At 42.1% G+C, this 23,011-nt stretch overlaps 1 protein-coding gene across 1 annotated transcript; it reads right to left on the bottom strand.

Annotated features, from left to right (window-relative positions):
• On the bottom strand, window positions 1–23,011 carry ptdss1a (phosphatidylserine synthase 1a). The gene is made up of 13 exons (XM_079504191.1): window positions 22,829–23,011; window positions 21,555–21,646; window positions 20,693–20,737; window positions 19,789–19,913; window positions 18,119–18,277; window positions 15,797–15,948; window positions 13,404–13,545; window positions 8,888–9,000; window positions 8,234–8,299; window positions 6,649–6,748; window positions 6,190–6,258; window positions 4,025–4,088; window positions 1–2,484 (listed from the first exon to the last, which is right to left on the bottom strand). The coding sequence occupies exons 1-13, from the start codon at window positions 23,008–23,010 to the stop codon at window positions 2,369–2,371; spliced, it is 1,425 nt and encodes a 474-aa protein (XP_079360317.1). The 5' UTR covers window position 23,011; the 3' UTR covers window positions 1–2,368.

Raw genomic sequence — 23,011 nt, forward strand, 5'->3', positions numbered from 1 at the left:
TGAAGAGAAGGTGTAAAACATTGTAATATGTTTTGTTAATTCATTTCACAGTGAATTAAAAACAGCACAAGTTCTTATTTTTTCCAACAGCATTGTTTTGGCAAATGGAGATCCAGTGACAATGCACCATGACATAGTATGAAAGCACAGAGTCTTGGTCCATTCGACAGAGGAAGACACTGATCTGGATTGTCGGGGATCATGAGGGGCATTTGTGCCGAGATGACGACAACAAACCAGTGAAACAAACGCTAAAATATTTGGATTAATCACTGAGATCACAAGAATGAAAACGCACAACTCTAGATTTGGTTGAACACAACCCGCAAAAAACCAAAACAAAAAACGTATGAATACAAAACCGGGGGGGGGGGGGGGCAGCACATGCATACAGGCACAAAGGGTGACATTTAAAACCATACGACTGTGAATAACATAAGAGTCGGCAATACTGGCTTCCTGATGTGAGAGACATTTGATTACTATGATAACAAGTAGCCTAGCATCTTAGCAAATAAAACCACTAGTGGGTGATTTGACACAAAGGCATGCAAACTCCATGAAGGCATCAACAAGAACAGTTAAAAAAACAAAACAAACCTGAAGCTAAGTGGTGCTGCCAGGCGATGCTTGAAGACATGCAGGCATCACTACTTACTGTAGTATAGTGTCCACTTGTTCATGTTAAGGTCCTGCAACATACTAATTGTGTGGAATGAATTACTTATACCATCATGCATGTTGTTAGCGTTGTAATGCAGAACTTCCATTAGTCCCCCTCAATCATTTCTCAAACTCAAAATGGTCACATCTTTTTCCATAATTAATGCCCTATTTCATACTTCGCCATGGCAGTGTCGTGCAAAATGTATAGCGAACACATTGTGATGTGGCGCATTGTCAGCTTGCACATCTGCTATTTCTTTGAGATTTTGAAAAGGTTAATAGCTTGCCCAAAATAGAGACACCAGTTTAAAAGTGGTCAAGTCTATCTGTCGGCTATATGAATACTTAATCAATGAAAAGTTTTAACAAGAGCTTGTGAGTAAACAATAACCGAGTTGAAACCATTGGAACAGATTTTTTTTCCATTCTCTGAAACGGTACGGCTTTGGACCTACAAGGATTCTGGCTCGACTACGATGATATTATACAGATTGGACGTGTCTCGATTCTGACGATCTGTTTTTACACTCTCAAGAGTTAAATCAACACCCAGAATTTCTGCTGTGTACGAACGCTTGCCCTCAGGGTGTTTAGATAGTTTAAAACAAACAAACAAAAACATGATAGCAGCCACAGATGTACAAACAAGGAGTAAGAGTAAAAAAGAAATCACTCAATGTCACAATGACTCACAAAATACTCAAATCGTTACAAATGTACAGTATCTGATAAAACACAACTCGACAGCTTGTACAGTGACGAGCAAGTTGTCGGAGATTTTACAAAAAAAAAAGAAAAGAAAAGTGCATCAACTGTGTGCTCGCTTTGATCCAGGTCAAAATGCAAACGTGTCCTTCCTTACCGAAGAGGGTTCGCACTTAATCCCCGTTCACATTCCTCTTTATTCAAGTCATATAAAAACACAAACGGTGAACACCTGTGGTGAATGCAAACAGAGGAGTGAAGATAAACAATAGATTGTCCATCTAGTTTGAGGGAGCATGAGACCCTGTTTATGAATACTTATACTGAATGAATATGAATACTATACGTCGGTTCCTGTGATATAAGATCTGTGATATGCTGTGCACATAATAATATCTCTTCATATTTAGAAATGGAGTACGTACAGTAGTTTGACGTCAGGAGTGGACCTATGGCTAGTTCGAGCCCGATTCAAATGATATACTGTATCGTAGGATAATTGTAATTTGTAAATTACAGTTAACCAGCAATAATGAACAGGTGTTTAAATCTCTGATGAGCAATACTGCATTGCCCTTTTTTCTGTGTCGCACGGACACACGCACGCACACACGCACACTACACTGTAATAAGTGTGCCTGATCTAGACTTAGTCGTACGACGTTGGCCCACTCTGAAAATAGCCGAGCCACAAGATTAACGTGTCGCAATGTAGATATGCTATTCCCGGCACGGTACACTGACGTATGATGGAGTATAAAATAGACAGAACAACAGTACCCTCCTTGAATACTGCATCCATAATAGCACTGCCATGAACCTGATCCCATCCAAGTCTCACCACCATCCTTGTTGTCTGCAAGTCCCTCTGTTCATAGGGGAGTGTTTCTCTATTATAGTTAAAAATCCACCAGGATTCATTCTTGCCACTTCCCTTTCTGCCAGCTCCTCGCTGGGTGGACAGGAAGATGGCCTGGCAGCCTCCAGGCGGCTCCACCTACTGGCTGTCCATGCCGTTGGATTTACTCCTCTCTGAACTAGTAGTCGCCCATCCTCGCCGTCTGACCAGCAGGCCGTCGTCATCTTCTTCCGACTCCTCCGACTCCTCTTCTCCTGAAAGACGTCAACGAGGACATGGAAAATAAAAAAAACATGCATGCATTTGAGTAGGCATGTAACGATATATCGTATATATATATATATCGATATAAACTGGTGACAATTTAAATCGATTTCATAAAAATCACGTGTATCGCGATCTAAACAGCAGAGGGTGCAATCGAGTTAAACTCCCATTCTTGTTCAGCGGCCTACATCATGCCTTGAAATGATAGAAAAAGTTTCCTGTCATTTGCTACAGTATCGAAACAAGCTGTATTGTAAAAGAAAAAGAATAAAATACTGGATTTGTGTAAGAGAAATAATTTAAAAAAAGTTTGTCTGGCAAATAAATTCGCTTTTAAAAAATAGTGAAAAATCGTATCGTGAATATTGTGATTCGACTCGTATCGTGAGTTGAGTGAATCGTTACATGCCTACATTTGAGGCATCTCTGCTTTCGTTGTGAGGCAAAAGCGACATACGCAGGAGAGCATGGCTGGGTAGGTACTAGAGAAAAGATACGCAGGAGAGCGTGGCTGGGTAGGTTGAGGCAGTGGTTCCCAAACGTTTTCGTGTCAAGGACCCCCAAATCAACATTTATTAGGCCACGGACCCCCCATTTGAAAACATATGCCAGTGACCCCGATAAGGGAGGATTTTTACGGATCTGGCAGTGATTCCGAAACATTAATTTCATGGACCCCCAGTTTCACACGCAATATGCTACGGACCCCCGATTTAATGGCATTTCTATATCTGAGACCCCAATTTATATTGTAAAACCACTGTTAATTTAACTCTGAGAGTGTACAAATGGAACCAAATGAACCCGTTAGGGCAGGGTTCCCCAATTAATTTTCCTCAAGGGCCATATTTTGACTAGGGTACCAGGCTGGGGGCCGAGTCCGCACGCGTGAGGTCGAGGTCTTGCCCTGAAAATTCATTTTCAGGGCAAGACCCCATTTGAAAAGGATGCCCAGTTTGACATGCATAGGCTACTGAACCTCATTTAATGCCATTTATATATATATATATATTTTTTTTTATTCTTCCGCGGGGGTGCTGCGGCCCGCGGGCCACCTATTGGGGAACCCTGCGTTAGGGTCTATTTGTACACTCTCTGAGTTACAGACACATAAGGGTCCATTTGTAACTATCTCTAATTGAGCTAGGTACCCCCTGGAACTCCCTCAAGTACCCCCAGGGGTCCCCGGACCCCACTTTAGGAACCCATGGGTTAAGGTACTAGAGAAAAGGAATAACTGTAACAGAGCCGGATTCAAAACTAGGACGTCAAAACGTATGAGGCCAAATAATTGAAGGAGAACATTGAAATGCAATGGGGAATATCTACAGTATGGAGACAAAAAAAAAAGTAAAATCTATATGTAAACACAAAGTCAACCACTAGGGGTCAGGCATTGAAAAGATAATGTGGTCGAATAAAAATTGCCCACAAATTAAATAAAATAATAAAATAAAGGATTATGGCAGATGAACCTGTTCTTTTACAAGGCTATTTTTCCACTGTAGATGATAAATGTAACTGTACCTTTAAATCCTTCCTGGTAGTCACCAGACTCTGTGTAATTACTGTCCTCGCATTCTGAGAGTCTCTGTGAAAGAAGACACCACACACAACCCATTAGGACCTTACTGCATTAGAATCACACACACAATACCTCGCTTGGTCCTTACAATTATACAATAATCTAAGAATTTTCATTGATAATATGCCGCCCCCTCCCCCTTCTAAGATTTTGTAATGTTATTTTTGTAGTACAGTTCATGCTATATCAGTGGTTCATTCTCATACGTGTGAATGTATTAGTGGTTCATTCTCATTTGAAAAGTAAATTAAATGTTATCCGATTCCGATGGATGAAAAGCTTAAAATCTAAATGGTAGTCAGGTTTAGAAATAGCATACATTTCTTAATATAAAAATCTGCATGTGTTCTAAACATTTTGTCTGGCTCACAAGTGTGAGGTTCATCCAAAGAATTCAGTGCAGCGAAGGGTGCAGGTGTGTAGGACTCGCATACAGTGAAACAGAACACTTAGTACAGAGGAATACGCAGCAGCCTGACAATGATGAGAGAACACAAGACTCAACCCTATCAGAGCGCCCTATACCCGGTCTCCCTCTCAGCTTTCCTACTGTCTGCCTAAATAAAGAAAAGCATGCATAACCCGCCCACACCGACATCTCTCTGTTCCTGAGCTTCATTGTGACCTTGAATTCCTTTTTGTACCCAAACGTTAACCCACTTAAACCCAGTATACTTTGTGGACTGGGGTCCGCCACGGGTCTATCCTTGGCGGATCTCGTGTTGAGAGCTACAGTTGGAGGCCATCGATATTGTCCTTTTCTTTTTGCTGAGGTTTGCGTGATCTGCGCAAAAGGACCGTTAACCCATTTTGGGCGGGAACCCCTTTTGGTGTTTTAAACATTGTTATAATTTAGCTATTGAAAAATAGCAGATCTACAAGCTCATAGCGCGCCACCGAGTGGCGCGCTATGAGCTTGTAGGTCTGCTATTTTTGAAAAATCGTGAAAATATTTATTTCAGAAAACTGGAGGATTTAGAAGGATTTTTAAAAATGTTGAGGTCAGGCCTAAATGGGTCAAATGATAAGGGACAATATCGGTGGCACCCAACTGTAGTAGATCTGCAGTTGAGAGCTTGTACTGTAGATCAGCTATTTTTTGCCAAATGACTGCCTATTATGACATGACCAGAATAAAAATGGTTCAAGTGGTTCATCATCTTCAGGATAGCGTACTGATCGTTCCATCAAGGTTTCATTAAGATCCATCCATCTGTTCTCAAGTTACTTTGTTCACAGATACACAGACAGTAGTGATCATAACTGCCCACCTGCCTAACTGAAATTAGGTTAATAATTACAGTTAACATAGTTCATATGTATGCTATATAGATAAGTATCCGTTGTGAGAAAAGCCCCATTGAGTGTATGTTGACTGCAGCCAAAAGGCCACACCCATCATGAGTAAAGTCGGTTGGGCTCCTATTTTAACTATAAACACTGGCCCAGGTGTGTAAGCTATAGCAATAACTTTCAAGACACTTGTTAAACAAACAAATAAACCAGTGTTACGCAAACAATGGGTCGGACACATTTTTGAGTGGTGCAAACCACTCCAATAACCAGCTTTGTCTGTATGTATGTGTCTACAGTATGTATGTGTGTACCTGTACGTGGGGCCATGTACGGGTGAGCATGGTTGCTATGGTTAGTGTGTGACGTCACTGCACCACTCAGTTCACACGGGTGTGATTTTTTTTTGTATATGGGAAATTGGAAATGCATGCCCCATCCAGTTATGCAACACCCATTGCACCTGTTCTATATGTCTGTCTGCGTTTCTTTAATGCCCATACAAGAAGATTTCTGTATCGGTCTGTCTTTCTGTGTCGCTTTTATGCCCATATATGGTGTATGGGCATACACAGAACAGCAGTAGATTGACGTCAGGTCACCGGTTCGACCCTTTTATGTAAAGAAATGTCCCGGAGCAAGACACGTAATCCACAACAGTTTCCCCCGTATGCTCACCAGAGGAACCATCAGCTGAGTGAAATTGTAAAATAAATGTGGACCAGACCATATTCGATTTCCCTTTCCTTATAATTATTCATTCTGACCAAGGACACAACATCAGCCTAACTCTAAAGTCACTTGTTACTCATACCTTTCCTCTTGGACCATAGTTCTCTGCGCACCACACCATTCCAAACAGACACAGGAATGTGATTAAGGCCTGTGGAGGTGGAATGCAGATTCATAATTAGTGCAAGGATCAATAAAGGGACAAGTTCTCAAGAATCAAATTTGGGACAAGCTCACACACACAGTTTTTAGTCATGTTTGTGAATTTGTGAAAGCACATCATCGCTGCCGGGCAGACACCTTTTATCGCCACATTTCTTCTATTTATGTTTTTGGCTTTTAAAATGACCCCAAAATGTCATAATAACATGTGAATTATATCATATATCGTGCAATGATAACACCCCTACTTGTGACGAAATAATAACTTCAATGGATCCATTGGAACTTTTTATTTTGTCCAGTTCCTGAAAGTAACCGTTCTGAACTTAGAGGGCTTTCCATCCGATAGCAGTGATGTGGGGGTCGGTACATAACTTACCACACACACGAGCCACAGAACCACATACAGAATCTGAGTCTTGGAGAACAGATCCTGTCCAAACTTCACACACGCCAAGGCCTCCAGGAAAGCAATGGCCCTGCACAACAACACAGGAGAAAAACACACCAAGGTCACGCAAGCACACGCACACATACAACCACTACACTACATGACTAACTCTAACCCCCAAAATGAGGAATGAAGTGACTAGTGCAAGACTGCAAGTGCTCTCACACACACGCGCACACACATGCGCGCACACACACACACACCCCACCCACCAGGTATATTCTGGGCTCTCTAACTCACCTCCCATGGAGGTGGTGACATCAGTGAGGGAGGGTGTTAGAAGACACATAAGTGTGACCTTGAGGGTACAGTAAAATCCAATGTATGTACACACAGCACAGGCAGACTGGCATGGCACTATCTACAGAACATAATGTTGTTAAAGGGCCATTTCACAGCTGGAAGTTGACTGCAATCACTCACTCACTCACTGGAATTTGCACTCTATGGCCGGGAAAATAATGAAGTCTGTGTGTTTGACTATGGTTTGACTGGATGGTTGAATTCCTACAATGACCATAATGCTTTGGAAAGTGTTTCTTGTGTCCTAAACATTAAAATAAGATCTGGTTGCGATATTAAGCTCACAACGTCATCAATATGTGACACTTTGTGAGGCTGAATATCAGCAGTTTTTGCATGACTCATGGCAGTTACAGTTAAGCGGTTTACCTGGCCTTCAGCGATATTACCTGATATTACCTTATATATTACCTGGCCTTCAGCGATATTCACATTGAGTCAATATTGAACTACAGATAGCTTTTGTGGGTACATTAAAAAGCCTGGCTGACTCCTGTTCTGAGCCTGACGTTGCAGGTCAGTTGACAACCACTAAAGAGCAAAGCCCCTGTCTCTGCTCTCATCTACACCAACATCACTACCATAGACATATCAAAGGCTAGATGCCTCGTCCACGCTGCTGGCCAATGGAGAGCAACATTGCCGTCATTGACGTAATTTGCGCCAAGTCTAATCTAATGGTTAAGCGCTGATGATGCAAATTTACATCATGTGGTCTTTTCAGTGGTTTTTGATAGGTCGCGCACTTCGCCAACGTACACATTCCTTCCCCATATATAAGAATTTTAATATATGGCCATATAATTTCCGTCAGGTTCGTTCATCACCTAGATCTGCATATATTTAGCCGGCCAGCAACTCTACATCTGACCTCAAACCCTTAGATCTCCATAAGTCCATATGGAGCTGACCTGTTCTGACATTCCATATGTTGATCTGACCTCATCAAACCCTGTACACTCAAGACACACTCCATATATGGCCAGTACAGAATTCATTCCATATGTTGATCTGACCCCCCATGGCAAAGCGCCAGCTCTAGCCCAGCCAGTCTGCCGTCGCCCAGGCGGATGTGTGCAAGCGACCTCGCCCACTTCTCGCCCTCAGGACGTCTTACTGGTAGATAGAATAATCGCTAAGAAAACAATGGATAGTTGCAGCCCTACAACTGTGGAGGTCATCAAATGGCAGGATGTAGGTCAGAACTTACCCAAACACCCAGCACTGTGTGCCAACTCTCTTACACTGGGTGTCTGTAAGGTACGCATAATACTGCCTAGAGCAAAGAAAGACAAAAATAATGCAAATGTTACAAAGTTACACACAACATTACTGGTTTGGCAGCATGTATGCAGTAACACGTGCAAAGTGTGTCGGCTGAAGCATATGGAGCAAATAAAATGGAACACAATGTTAAAATTAAAAAAAGAAAAGAAATGTGAACTATAATTAGAGGGGGTTCCAGGTGGTCCCCAGCTAAATGATGGAGTTGACAACCAAATGCACCCTTATAGGTCTTTAACTCTTGAGAGCGAAAAATGAAACCAATTGGACCCCATTTGGTTACATGTTATGCCCTCAAGAGTTAAATTATTGTTAAATCATCTGCACTTAATTTAAAGAAGTCTACACAATTAGAGAATGTAGAAGAATTGTTATTTTGATCGTTTGGCAACAGCATGGAATTGTGGACAAAATCTTATCCAATGACAGAAAAATATGATTTTGTTTTGGGTATGAGAGGCTAAATGTCATCAAGTGGTGGTCCGTGGCTCAAATGCTGAATAAATAATGGGCCTCGACATGAAAAGGGTTGAAAACCACTGACATATGGCCATGCAGGCGAGTATGCGGTCGTTCATACCTCACTGTGGGAGCTGTGATGATTCCAACGAACAGGATGCGACAACAGGTGAGAGCGTGGCACGCAGGAAACACAAAGATGTGCTTCAGGAAGAATGTGTTCAACTCTGTGAGCTAGGAGAAAAAAACAGAGACACAGACATAAGTAAGATGTGTGTGTGTGTGTGTGTGTGTGTGTGTGTGTGTGTGTGTGTGTGTGTGTGTGTGTGTGTGTGTGTGTGTGCAAGCTTTCTTGAAGAAGTGATTCTGCTGCAGACAACAGAATCTTCAGTAATAATAAGCAATCTGGAAACCCATTTGAAAAAAAAAAATCACACCCGTGTGAACTGAGTGGTGCAGTGACGTCACACACTAACTATAGCAACCATGCTCACCACGTACAGGTACACGGGTACACGTACAGGTACACGGGTACAGACAAAGCTGGTTGTTGGAGTGGTTTGCACCACTCAAAAGGGGGGGAAAAAAAAGGTAATAAATGTTTGCTTCTGGGGCAAAACAGGTTCTCGGTTTGGCTCCTCCCCTTTCTTAGTCCACTTCCTCCCGGGTGCGTCGGTGTTTATTCTTACTAACAACACCACTACATGTTTAAGGCAGTGGTGCGGACAGATTCTGCTGTTAGATTAGTATTATGCCCCCCCCACCCCCACAGTCCCAGTTCCTGCCACAGCATTGGATAATGGATAAGGAGGCATAGCAGTGCAGCTCACTGCCTCGTTACTGCCTCATTTGGCCTGAAGCCTGGGAGAGGAGCTAAATGTTGCTCACACTGACAGCACTCCACTATTCTCATCCTGCTCACATACTATACTGTCCATTACTATACTTGTGAGAACAACATTTTAGCTGGAAAAAACCCTCAAAAAAGGTTGGTGACAGGTGCGTAGGACAATGTGCATACAATAAAAAGGGGATATTTGAAAAACAAAGAAAATAAACGTTTCTAACAGTGTCCTTTTCTTTGTTATACAAAGACCGCCTTTTTGTTAGTATGAAAATAACAAAAACATTGCAAATCTACAAGCTCACCACACGAGTCAAAGGTATTTAGCCTCTCCATAGTGTTTGAGGGGGAGGGCGGGCTTGAGGGAGAGGATGTTTCTATTGCATCACCGCACAAAATGCCATGGGACGAGAAGGTCCGCATTCATCGCCATGGCAGCCAGTATGCTGGACAGATATCAGGGAGGTGGGGTCTGGGAGATTTGGCAGCCCTATAGCAAGATCTCTCACCACCGGAGAGCAGTGTGAAAGCTGACCCAAACACGTCCGTGGTTTCGCATGGGCCATAAAGTGCCTCTCAGAGTCGCTCGGCCAGCATGTTAAGACCTGAGGCCGATTCCTTGAATGCATTCTAAATCAGTAGTTCTCAAACTTGTGTGCTACTGCCAGTATATATATATATATAGATGGCCGCGGAACCCCAATCTGAAAATGTTTTGTGCCAGGGACTTTTTAGGAAGTTTGTTATGTAAGAAAATAGCAGGTGTACAAGCTTGCAGCGCTGAGCTTGTATATGTGCTATTTTTTTAATAGCCAATGCTAAACTCTAAAAATGACACGCAGATACTTCCCCCTGATTCATATTTGACAGCGCATCATGTCGTGCACTGAAAATAGTCCAGTCAAGTCAACATTTATAGCGCACGTCGAACATTTAAAAACAACCGTCTTTGATAGTCGTTTGTCACGTACTCCGTCACAGAACCTGTGGTCCACAGACTTGGACCTTTTCCCCAAACAAGCAAGTGAACCTTGGGGGACAGAACCTTCAGTGTGGCAGCCCCCTCCTTGTGGAACTCTCTCCCAATGGCCTTTCGCCCAGTGCTCCAACACTGCCTTGAAGATACACCTACAGTACTCTCTCAGGCTTTGGCTGCGTGTCTGTTTGTTGGTTGTTCATTGTTTTTGTTCATGAAAAGGCGCTATATAAATTCGCTAAGCGCTGTATGAAATCACTTACACAAGAGATCAACCACAAACAAGGACATACAAAGGGGTGTACATCAGTGGCGTATCCAGGAAGGACGTTTCTACTCTGCCGCAACGTTACTTATGCTGTGTTCACACAGGCAGATGCAAAAGATACAAAGATGCAAAGCTACTACTACACAGAGTAGTAGTTGTTGTTGTTAAGTTAAGCAGCAGGAGGACGTTTGTTAGCTGCTCAACCAGACAACCACTGTAATGTTTCAACACAGATACAACTAGATAAAGTGCCCCTCGGGGCACAGGTATCCACCAGGGCAGGTCAGGTTGTGGCCTCCTGGTGGCGCTATAATAGGCCAAATGTGAAAAGGGTGCCATTTCTTCTTACATGGCTATTGATGATATTCACACGGCTGCCATCTTGCCAGCAAGGTGATACCTAGGTGACACTTCCCATAGAGAGCCCATTCAACAGAAAAGTCCTCTCTAATTATATTAAACAACGTCAAAATCACCAACATTGCATCTGTAGGGAAAGCTTGAATTAACCTCTTTCAATCTGTAAAGTTTTTTGTTTAATAAAAATCCACCGTAGACATTTTATGAGCTACTTCCTGTCAAGAAATTCCTTGCAGATGATTCTTTTCAGAGTATCAGAGTATGGAAGCACTCGTTATCAGTAAAGCAACCTCCTGCTGCCTCCTGCATTATGTGCACAGTCAAAACAGGTGGTACGCATGGGCCGTTGAGTGATAGTCAACGAGCACTTCCAAACTCCAGCACTTTATGTCTACGGTGGATTTTTATGAAACAAACACTTTACAGATTGAAAGAGGTTAATTCAAGCTTTCCCTACAGCTGCAATGTTGGTGATTTTGATGTTTAATATAATTAATAATTCATCTGTTTGAATGAATGGGCTGTCTATTGGAAGTGTCACCTAGGTATCACCTTGCTGGCAAGATGGCTGAATAAAGAGAATTGGATGATTTGAGGCATTTTGTTCCAAAAATGTGTTTTGCAGAACCTAGTAGGAAAGTCTGTGAAAGATTTCACGTAAATTGCACGCTGCGTTCGTGATTTGAGGCTTTTTGTTCAAAACGGGCCAATCCTGCAAACTTTGAAAGCCAATGTTAGCCAATTAGGATGGAATATGAAATATCAGACAGATCTGTCTATAGAGATAGTGTGTAACGATTTGCGGGATTTTTGGACAGAATTTGGAGGAGTAATATCAAAAATGTGTTTTTCAAAAGTCGGCCTCCTGGTGGCGCTATAACAGACCGTTCTGGAAAATTTCAGGTTCATCGTTGGCATCCAGGGATTATGTGCGCAAAATTTGGTATCGACCGGGTTAACAGTGCCGGAGATTAGCTGGTAACGGACGGACGCACACACACAGACGGACTCACTTTCCCTTTCAGTTCCAAAAACTGTCAAGGCAGCTTGCTTGTTTACAATCGAATAGTACTTCCTCTATCTGACTTATTCAAAATAAGAGCCACTTGTAATGATTAGTCAACACTAGTTTTATTTCTAAGTTCTACTTACAGGAGTCACAGGACGTTAGGAACGTTGAGTGCCTGGCTAACTGTCAGGAGGAAGATTGTCTAAATTCCTGTCTCAGCTGTTGGTACGCAAATGTGCCTGGCATGCCTTTGATCTGTCGCACCTCCAACATTTTCACGACGCATGAGCACTGGTTATGTGCGGCCCTGGACATACAGCACCCTTAGTCAGGCAACCCTTAGCGTCAATGCCTGATTGTGGAACTACTTATGTCTATTATATGGATGTATGTGGTCCAGAAATAAACAAACTGTCTCTGTTGGCTCTGTTTTGTTTAAGACAGTCAGTCACTTATATACAGTATGATAAATATCTTGTTTCTGGCAAAGATTTAACTATTTTGGCAGCAAAAAAACGGGTAGGATGTGAAATTACGTCAGACTTCGGCGCTATAATACTCTGTACTGTATATAGCACATTTACCCCCCACAAAAGTAGTTTATATTGTATCACAATCATTTTAACGATATTTTAGATACATTTTAATAAATAAATAAAAAAAATGCTTTATCTCAGATTTTTTCCCCAGATTGCATTTTCTTTTACTCAAATCTTTGCTTCTGGGGGTCCGCAGCCAAATACATTTTGGGCGTCCTTGACATGAAACGGTTTGAGAACCATTCATATAGCAACATACGTTTTTCAGAAAACTCTTAGGATTTATTTGTAATTGTTTTAATCCGCCTCAGGTTAAAAGCTAGTCAAAAAAACAAACAATAAGCTCATAACCGTAACGTGTCGTGTTGTGAATAAATCCCCCTTAACCCATTTTGAGCGGGAACCCCTTTTGGTGGTTACATACATTGTTATAATTTAGCTATTGAAAAATAGCAGATCTACAAGCTCATAGCGCGCCACCGAGTGGCGCGCTATGAACTTGTAGGTCTGCTATTTTTGAAAAATCGTTAAAATGTGCCTCAAATCTTTCAGAAAATTGTCATGATTTAGAAAACATTTTTTTTTAAATAAAAGGCCTGAATGGGTTAAGACGCATAGAGTGGATTCTCGGCCCTTCTCACCTGCCAGATGATCATGAACAGATACACTCCCATCATGCGCTGCAGGGAAGACTTGGGATCGAACCAACGCACGTATGTCCAGCTGGCCGGGGTGAACTGCAGTGCGGCTCTCTTGATCTTGCCCGTCGTGGTGTGGATGTCCCTAGATGAGATCAGATTCTTTATTGACCTCATATTACTATTCACGTACTGTACAGTCATCATGCGCATAAAAACAATAGTATGTGGTAGTGCATTAGAGGGTGTAAAGATACAGTAGGTACAGCATTGGATTTTGTTGCAGGAAATTATTTTTAAAAAAAATACTAAAACAGGAATTGAAAACATCCCCAGCTAAATTAGTTAATATAGCACCACAATCATTATAACCACGTTATCCATTTATATGTTGGCCACTAAAAAAACTGCAGATCTACAAGATCATATTGCGTCACTTTGCGCTGCTATTTTTGAAATTGTTTGAAAAAGTCTCTTTTTTGCTTAAAAAAAATCACCCAAAGCTGCTGGGCACTCTACGTCTTTATTCTGAATAATCCATGGGCATATGTTTTAACAGGACAATGAAGAGAAGAAGAAGAGAAGGGTCATAGGAGAGAGGATTACAGACAGGAACATAATACTTGGTAGGATGGTACGGAGGGCAAAACATGAACAGAAAATACCAAAACATAAATTATTTAATGCATTCCACCCCGTCTCTGAGCACCACCTTGGATTAGGTTGCAAAATGGAATTGACCCAATTGGCTGGAGCCGACTTTTTTTTCTCCATTGATTAAGAACAAAAGAGTGGGTGTGGGCAGCCAGCTCCCATTTTATTTATGCCTTTAGACAGTTTAGGGTGCTTAGAGCATTGGTCCAAGGAACCCGGACCTAACCCACATTCACACACCAATGGTAGCAAGCTACCAAGCGAGGCACCGACCGACTCATTGGAGGCTATGTGGGATTCAGTGTCTTGCCGAAGGACACTTCCGAGATATGGACAGGAGGAGCCGGGATTCGAACCGCCGACCCACAGATCATTGGACGACCTGCTTTATAAAAATCACACCTGTGTGAACTGAGTGGTGCAACTCCCCTCTCCCCTCTCTCTGTAATTAGCACTAGGTAACAGTGCAACACTATCTCTCTCTCTCTCTGTGTTTCTGGCACAACAGAGCCACTTTTGCCCCTACTGGTACTCATAGCCACACACATAGGTTAACACGGACATTGCTTGGAGCGGTTGCACCACTCAAAAAACAGCAGATCTAGCTTGTAGATCGGCTATTTTCACTCATTTGTTTTCAAATGTATGTAATATCTTTTATTTCGTCATGAATTACTGAAAGAAAATCATTGAATTTTGTTTGTAATTCAAGAAATGTTTAGCTTTTTTGGTAATGTTATTTGAAAATGTTTTGAAATAATAATTAGAAAACAAAAATGTAAAAAAACAGAAATAAAAAGGGACCCATACAAATGGGTCACGACCCATACAAATGGGTCACGACCCAGTGTTTGGGAACAAGTGCCTTAGCGTGTTTCCAGTTACAATCTGCTGCTGCTGAGCCAATCAAATTAAGCCATGTGAAAATGAACTGGAACAGGAAACAGTAGTGCCAACTGTGCCACATTCCGAAAACTGGAACTACGATTGAGCTTATCGAGTCCCTCTGGATAAGAGCACCAGATAATAGTAAAAGTATGAATGTAGGCGCCATTACTTATTGCCATTTGTATTCACAATCAGTATGTACACATTCAATAGTTTTTAATCCTGCTAGCGTCAGGGTTCTTGGTTGGTTAGTCAAGCTCGAGTTATACTTGGTGGCACATTGTGTCACGTGCCGGAAATAGCCAGTCACAACGCTTATGTTCGGTGCACAACGCTGGGGCACAACAAAGTATAAATCATGATTGAGTTGACCACTAAGTCGCAAACAACATATCTTGGGACACTACTTGCTGAAATGCAATTGAATGAGAATGACCCCTGCTGATAATGGTGTCTTCATGGCCTTTCCTGTAGACTTAGGCCAAATGTCCACTTCTTGTACACAAGATCTCAAAATCTAGATTGCCATAGAGCGCATTCATCCTGACCAAAGCCTTTCCTAGATTAAAACTTTCAAATTGCATACACGATATTTCAAAACGGAATGGCGAGATTGCCATGAAACGTGCTGCTCTCTGGAAGGTGAATCCCAACTATTTGTCTGCCTTCAATCACTCCACCAGCTCTCCAACAACTTCAGGCATAGCTAAATGGTTAGAGGGCCCGCCTGGGACACACGGTCCCAGATGCGATAGCGATAGCAGCAATATAACGTGTCAAGTGTCCCCGAGCAAGACACTTAACCTCTAGCTACTCCCCCCCTGTGCGTTCCAGTGTAAACATTTGGTACATACTTGATACTGGCCCAGTGGTAGGTCCTCATCTCCAGGAAGCGGCAGACGGTCATGCCCATCCAGATGCCTCCTCCGTTACACAGCAGGATGTCCAGGATCACCTGGTCCCACCAGCACTCGGCGAAGTTTGGCAGCAGATGCATGAAGAAAAGCTACGGATGGAACGGACCACCAACGGAAACCCATTAAGACCTGGAACGCATCTGTGTCACCTTAGATTTTAACCACTTTAAACATTATTTTTAAACTTTAGCTGTTAGCAGATCTACAAGCTTGTACTTGATCTGCTATTTGATCTGCTATTTTTGAAAAGTCTTGACGATTAGTGCAAATCTTTGAATATATATATATTATTTCACAGTAAATGTTTTCAACTCAAATATTTGCTTCTGGGGGGGGGTCCCTGGAACAACATATTTTCAGTCCGTGGCCAAATACAGATAATTCTGGGGGTCCTCGACATGAAAAGGTTTGAGCACCACTGATAAGTTATTTTAGAAGACATTTTCTAGAATCAGGTCCTCAGTTCTTAATGGGTTAAAAAAAAAATAGGAGAGTTTTTATTCTAGGAAGAGAAGCTGTTCCAGTCCAGACACTATGAGGACTTGTGCTCCAGCATTTTAATTACAGTGCCAGTGTTACTTTAATTCTTCTGGGAAGAATGGACGACCCACCAGTTGATGTAATTACATATTACCTCCTAATTTCACTAGAATTGGTGTGTGCATGTGCGCGTGTGTGTGTGTGTGTGTGTGTGTGTGTGTGTGTGTGTGTGTGTGTGTGTGTGTGTGTGTGTGTGTGTGTGTGTGTGTGTGTGTGTGATTTCTTATGACCACCAATGAATGAGCTTCTGAATGCTTTCATAATACAAATGGTTCTTTTCCCATGGAAATATGTATATTAAATGCTCAAACACAGGTGTTGCACAGACGAGCAACACTTCCTGTCATTATTGTCATACAAAAATCGTTGCAAGAATTGAAAAACATAAAAAAAAAAAAAAAAGAATGTCAACAAATAACATAGCATGTTGCGACATACACAAGGTGTTTTATCATGGGCTTTATCAATGGAATGTAGAAACAGATCTGAGTGCAGGAATCATCTCACTCACGAAAGGGCCTTTCTGTGTGGAGTTTGCATGTTCTCCCCGTGTCCCCTAGGGTAGGTACCCTCACAAAAACATGCAGTAATCCTGGTCTCTAAACTACCTCCCCCTGGCCAGCCTGATAAGAGGGGAACTGGTCGGCATAACGTGTTCCTTCCACGCGCTACGGCCGGGGGAACTCTCCCGTCAGGTGAAAATAAGCAGCTTGGACTCCTCATGCATAGAAGGAAGCATGAGGTCAGTCCCCTCCCCCCCAGGTTGGCAGAGGAAGTGTAGCTACATTAGATAATTGACATTGGGTGAAGAAATGGGTTACAAAATCACTCACTTCGGGGCTCACATGTGATTTATCAAGCAGTCGTATCATGTCAATTACAACGTAAAAGTGATTACACACCGGCAAATTAGAGATGGGATGCAAATAAACGTCCCGAAAATGCTAAATATTTCGCTGGCGAATTTTTACGCGTCTGCCTTTACATATATATAGCGCGACGTGTATAAGCGATTATTCGCCACTCCTCTCCTTCTCTATGATGTTGGTATCCTTCAGATTTTTTCACCACTTCTTCACCCAGGCACGCAATTGCATTGGGGCCCAGAGTAATTTGGGGCCCACAGGGCCCAAAGACAGTTGAGTTGACCAAAGTTTGGCGGAGCCCAGTGGTGGCTGCTGCTAGCCTGCCTTAAGAATGAATGGGTGATCTGGCAGCTGCAACTGATCGCCATTTAAAAAACACACCCTTAAATATCTTTGCCCCACTCCTGATTTTACGACATGAATAACATGCAATACTACCAAAAAGGTAAGGAAAGCCAATAAGAAAGAGCAACTTCTGACATATAATATTGCAAATATGTTTTGAATGAAATTATGTCCCTTGGAAATATTTGTAGGCATTTGACACACAATACAAAATATATTGTTAGAGATTATTTGTTAGTTTGTTAGCTACACATAAAGGAGAGGATCAAATGCCAGACATGAGATTTCAGCGGTGGGTACGCACACGCCAAAGTGACGACGGATATATGCCGACAGTTTAAATCAGCACAAGACCATTTCTTGGTCCACACTATTTTGATAAAATGAGGGCCATTGTGAGCTTGGACACAACTTGAAACTGGGACAATAACCGTTCCAAAAAGGGACGTCTGGTGTGACCAGATGTGCGTGTGCGTGTGTATGTGTGTGTGTGTGTGTGTGTGTGTACCTCAGTGAGCTCCCAAGTAATACTGATGGTCCAGCAGAGTCCATAGCTGCGGATGAGCAGGGCCTTCATACCCCAGCCCCAGAAGTGGCTGAACGCAAAGATGTCAAAGTGGCTCAGGATTCTCTCCCACGTGATATCGTGGCAGTTCACCGCATACTCCTGCACGGGGTGTGGCAGAAATATTTAAACACATGAACCCTAGCGTCACTATTTGGGGGTAAACTAAACACTCAGCGAAAGCAGGTTGCGATGCATCATGATTAGTTTGTAGATTTTTCTGCAAATGTATTTAGTGTAAAATGACAGAAAGGAGAGGGCCTACAACTAAGTAGAGATGTACCCATACCGATTCCTATACCCATAACTTGCATAATGGGGTCGATACTGAGTGCCAATCTGATACCAGTGTGTGTAATTTAACACATTTAGCAGCAAAAGGTATCCCTTTTGGTGTTTTACCCCTTCTGGACAGGAACCCTGTAACAGGACTACATGGTTCTTGTTGCCATGTACAGTATATAGCAAAATAACATTTTTGAAATTTTAGAATATTTGAATTCTTTTCAGAAATCTTTTCCAATACAGAACAACTCTACAACTAAGTATACTTTTTAAGTGGTTAGATGGCAATACTGAATATTATTGCTTTATATATAATAACAACTAATACAACATTAGGCTACATGTGTAAACATGATGTGACCTTTAAGATAGACCCACTTAGCTAGCATGTTCTGGTCAGCTGGTCAAGAGCTTAATAAAAGGCATCATGGTAAAGTCAGAACAAAAGAAACAATATTTAGCCAGAGGGCTCTCTTGAGTAAGAAGATCACAGCCACGGTTCATGGCAAGAATAAATTCATGTCAGTCTAAAACAGATGGAAATAACATTAGACATAATATTTTTCCAATGACAAGGGAAAGGCAGATGAATTTCAGATCAAAACGTATTCACCGATTACATTGAGATTACTGGAGCGGTGCATCCACCACAATGCGAGAAGCGTTATAAAGGGTAGTTGGGGGTGTGAGGGATGGGCGTCCTCGTGGGACAGCCTGTTAGTATTCAAAGCACATGCATGCAGGCATAGACGGAGTCATGGGTTTTACTCCAGTTTATGATCTCTGTCACATGTCAACCGCATATCTCGTCCTTCCCCCACTGTTTTGTCTCATAACAACGTGAATCATAGCTGTCCCCAATTCTGTGGGAACATTCACTACAAATAGCCGATTTACAAGCTCACAGTGCACAGCAACGCAACGTGTTGTGAGATTGTGGATCACCAATTTCGGGCAAAGAGATTTGGGGGAAGAGCGGACCGGGTTCAAATTGGCCAAGTATATTATATAGGGTTAATGTGGTTTCACCAAGTTTATGATTTAAAATTTTACTATTTTATAAATCGATCAGCACATTACAGTCCCCAAACCCGTTTAAAATTAATTAAATATATTGGGGTTCTGTCAGCTTAGAGCTCATGCAAGACCTGATTACATTTTTTATATTTCTACAATTGCTACAAATGAAGTTGAAGCCTGAAGCGTAAATTTAGGTCTGATAATGTGCCTGTTTAAATCTTGAATTCTTCATTTCCGTCCATTTTCCAAGGCTAACATGGAGGTGCCCATAATGTTTAGGTGCCCACTGGAGCTGTATCCCCACTCACCATGACGTCTGCTTCCCGCTTGGCGTAGCGCAGGTTGGGGTCCAGCCAGTACATGACATGCTTGACTTGGTTCCAGTTCAGGAAGATGATGAAAACCAGGAAGAGGAAGTAGAGAACACTTAGCCCTGCAACGGCACAAAGAAATGTGCTCACATGAGTCAAGTCAAGTCAATTTTATTTATAAAGCACATTTAAAAACGACCAACGGCCGACCAAAGTGCTGTACACCAAGAGAAAAAGCAAGTAACTACAGATTGCACAATATAAAAACACAATAATATCACGTATTACACAAGACATCGTAAATAAAATTGAAGGTAAGGCAATAAAAAAGTGTCCAACCAATTTCCAGATAAGAATTAAAAGGCCTGGTTTTAAACCTGTCTAAACCTGTCTGAGGGTGCAGATGTAAAGAGGGTGCAGATGTAATCGATAACGGTAGGTTGTTCCACAGATTTGGAGCGGCGACCGAAAAGGCTCGGTCACCCTTTTGACTTGAGCTTAGTACGTGGAACCTTGAGGAGCCCCTGATCAGTTGACCCAAGTGGCCTAGGGTTTTCCAGGGGAGGAAGCAGCTCACAGATGTATGCTGGTGTCAGCCCATGGTGGGCTGGCCTGGCACCATGGGCATGAAAGATCACCTTTTCGGTTTCAGTTGATGTTGAGAGGATTACATTTTCCCTTTTCGGTTTCAGTTATTTTGAGAGGATTACATTTTCCCTTTTCATTTCTTCTATTGTTACAGCATGTTTTCTTTTCTTCCGGTTGTTGTTGTTAGAATACAACATGGATTATTACAGTACTATAATGAGGAACTAAAACACCTCAGAATGTTTGCCTATTTTTGCCAAACACTAACCTTGTATGACATGTCCAGAATAGGAACAACACTAGTAGTACTCACCAAAAACGATCCGCCATATTGCTGGATGAGGTCTTGTGAAGGGACCTAGTGGGAATTGCATTCAATATGAAGATAGAATTTTTGTCCGAATTTTATTGAGGATGGCCCCTTCAGATGCAGCATCTCGTTTTAGTGGGGGTCCTAAGTAAAACATTACATACAATACAAATACACAATTTGTATACAAATACACATAGGTGAAACATTACATTACAGTACAAATACACACACGTACAGGTACAGTTAGCTTGCTCACCATCTCCCACCCACGCCCTTAACTCATTTTAAACAAAAAGAACAGAGAAAACAGCACTATGAGCTGTATCAAAATTAGAAATAGATGTAAATGCAAGCAGTATTAAAAGCAGGAACAGGTTTGAGATGTGAATACAGGGAAGTCCTGAATGTCACTGTGTGGGAGTGCATGGGCTGTGTACACATGTATGACACAAGCACTCTTTCCTGTTATAAATAATGTTAAACCCTAACTCATCGCTCATTCATTTACCCTGACACATACAAGCAAACATGGACACTTTTGTTTTAGAATTTGTGTATGTACTCGAGTATGTCTTTGCGTTTACACGGTGAGTCAGTCAGTCGGACGTACGGAAGGCGACATCACAATAAATAACTACCCCCATAAAGAGCCAAGTTTGTGAGCTTGTAGATTGGCTATTTTCGAAAATCCGAAATGTTAAATTGGCTTGTGTTTAAACTTAAAGCAGTGTTGTGTATGCTTTCATTATTCAAAGTCATGCATATTTCGTATGCATTATTGTATCTTTCACTACAGTTTCCCTGAAATGTCACATAGTGCTATACATAAGATATTATGGCTTATGCATGGCTTTCTACCCACCGTTGGGAAATGCCAGGACACTTATAACGAGGAAGAAGGAGATGACGAGGATGATACCCACCCACAGGTTGTTGTCAGGATTTCCATCGTCTCTACACAAAAGCACAGATTGAAAGAGACATGTAAATGTGCATTTCCACAACAATATGACGATTTATACGGATACGCATTTCAGAACTAGGCATACCAAAAGAAAGAACTCCTGCACAGTCTTCAAATGCCAGCCAAATAGTTATTGGGAATACAATATTTTTGTATTCCCAGACCTTCAGGTTATCTCAAGGTAACTAGGTACCATATTTGTCCGTGATAAACTATACATAAAGGAAACAGCAGTAAGCAAGCTCATCTTCAATATTGCAACTAAAGGGAGAGTTATTTTAATATCCAATAGTGACAAATTCCAGTTATTCTTCTTTGGTGTTCTACAGCCACATTACTGACCTTTTCTCGAGTTTAAGTTGGTAAATAACATAATTTAGAAAAACCCCAAGTATTAAAACTAGATAAATACCCAGCCACCTACACTCCCTGCATTCGGAGGACTTGACTTCCTACTACTCCTCCCTCAAAATATCTACTTCCTCTCCTGACACTGAAACATCCACAATGTTAAGAAACATTTTGGTTGCATCCGCAATAGCTATAATTGTATCTGTCACACACACACACACACACACACACACACACACACACACACACACACACACACACACACACACGACGAAAACGAACCATGTCCAGGAATAACACAGACCTAACCTTGTGTCCATACTGTCCCTATGCCAACTTGACAATCTAATTTCCTGTGGTCGTTTCTTCAACAATGACAATAACTACTGCACCAATAGCATGTGTTCATGATGTGTGTCGTCGGTGAGAGTTCGTGGAGAGAGACCAGACCACTACCCTGAGATGTCTAGATCAGTGGTTATCAAAGTGGGGTACACTACACTCCAGCCAGGGGCCCGTGGGGGTTCCTTGAGGGGGGGTTCTAACTAACTGGACCCCTACAGGTCTGTAACTCGAGTGTACAAATATAATGGAACTTAATTGTCCTTGAATTTAAAAAGGTTTGACAACCAGTGGTCTAGCAGCAGCTAGGGCACCACGACCAGCTTTAAATAATACTGCCTTGTCCTGTTGTCCACAAAAACAGAGAGCAGCAGCATCCTCTTTCTGCTGCTGCTGCCTGTCGACCGTTAGCTCAACGCTAGCCTGCGTTATTTATTGTGATGTCGCCTTCCGTACGTCTGTCCGACTGACTCACTCACCGTGTAAACGCAAAATACATCAACCCCAGCACCGTGCATGTGAGCAGCGTGATGGTGTGCGGCTTATAGAAGAAGTCCAGCGTGATGTCCTCGACCTGCTGCTCGTTCACCATTCGGAAATGCATCCTGTAGTTGACATCATCTTTGCTCAGGGTACGGGATCTGCTGTAAACGGACGCCATC

The sequence above is a fragment of the Electrona antarctica genome (genome assembly GCF_951216825.1).
Source record: "Electrona antarctica genome assembly, chromosome: 6".
Lineage (NCBI taxonomy): Eukaryota > Metazoa > Chordata > Actinopteri > Myctophiformes > Myctophidae > Electrona > Electrona antarctica.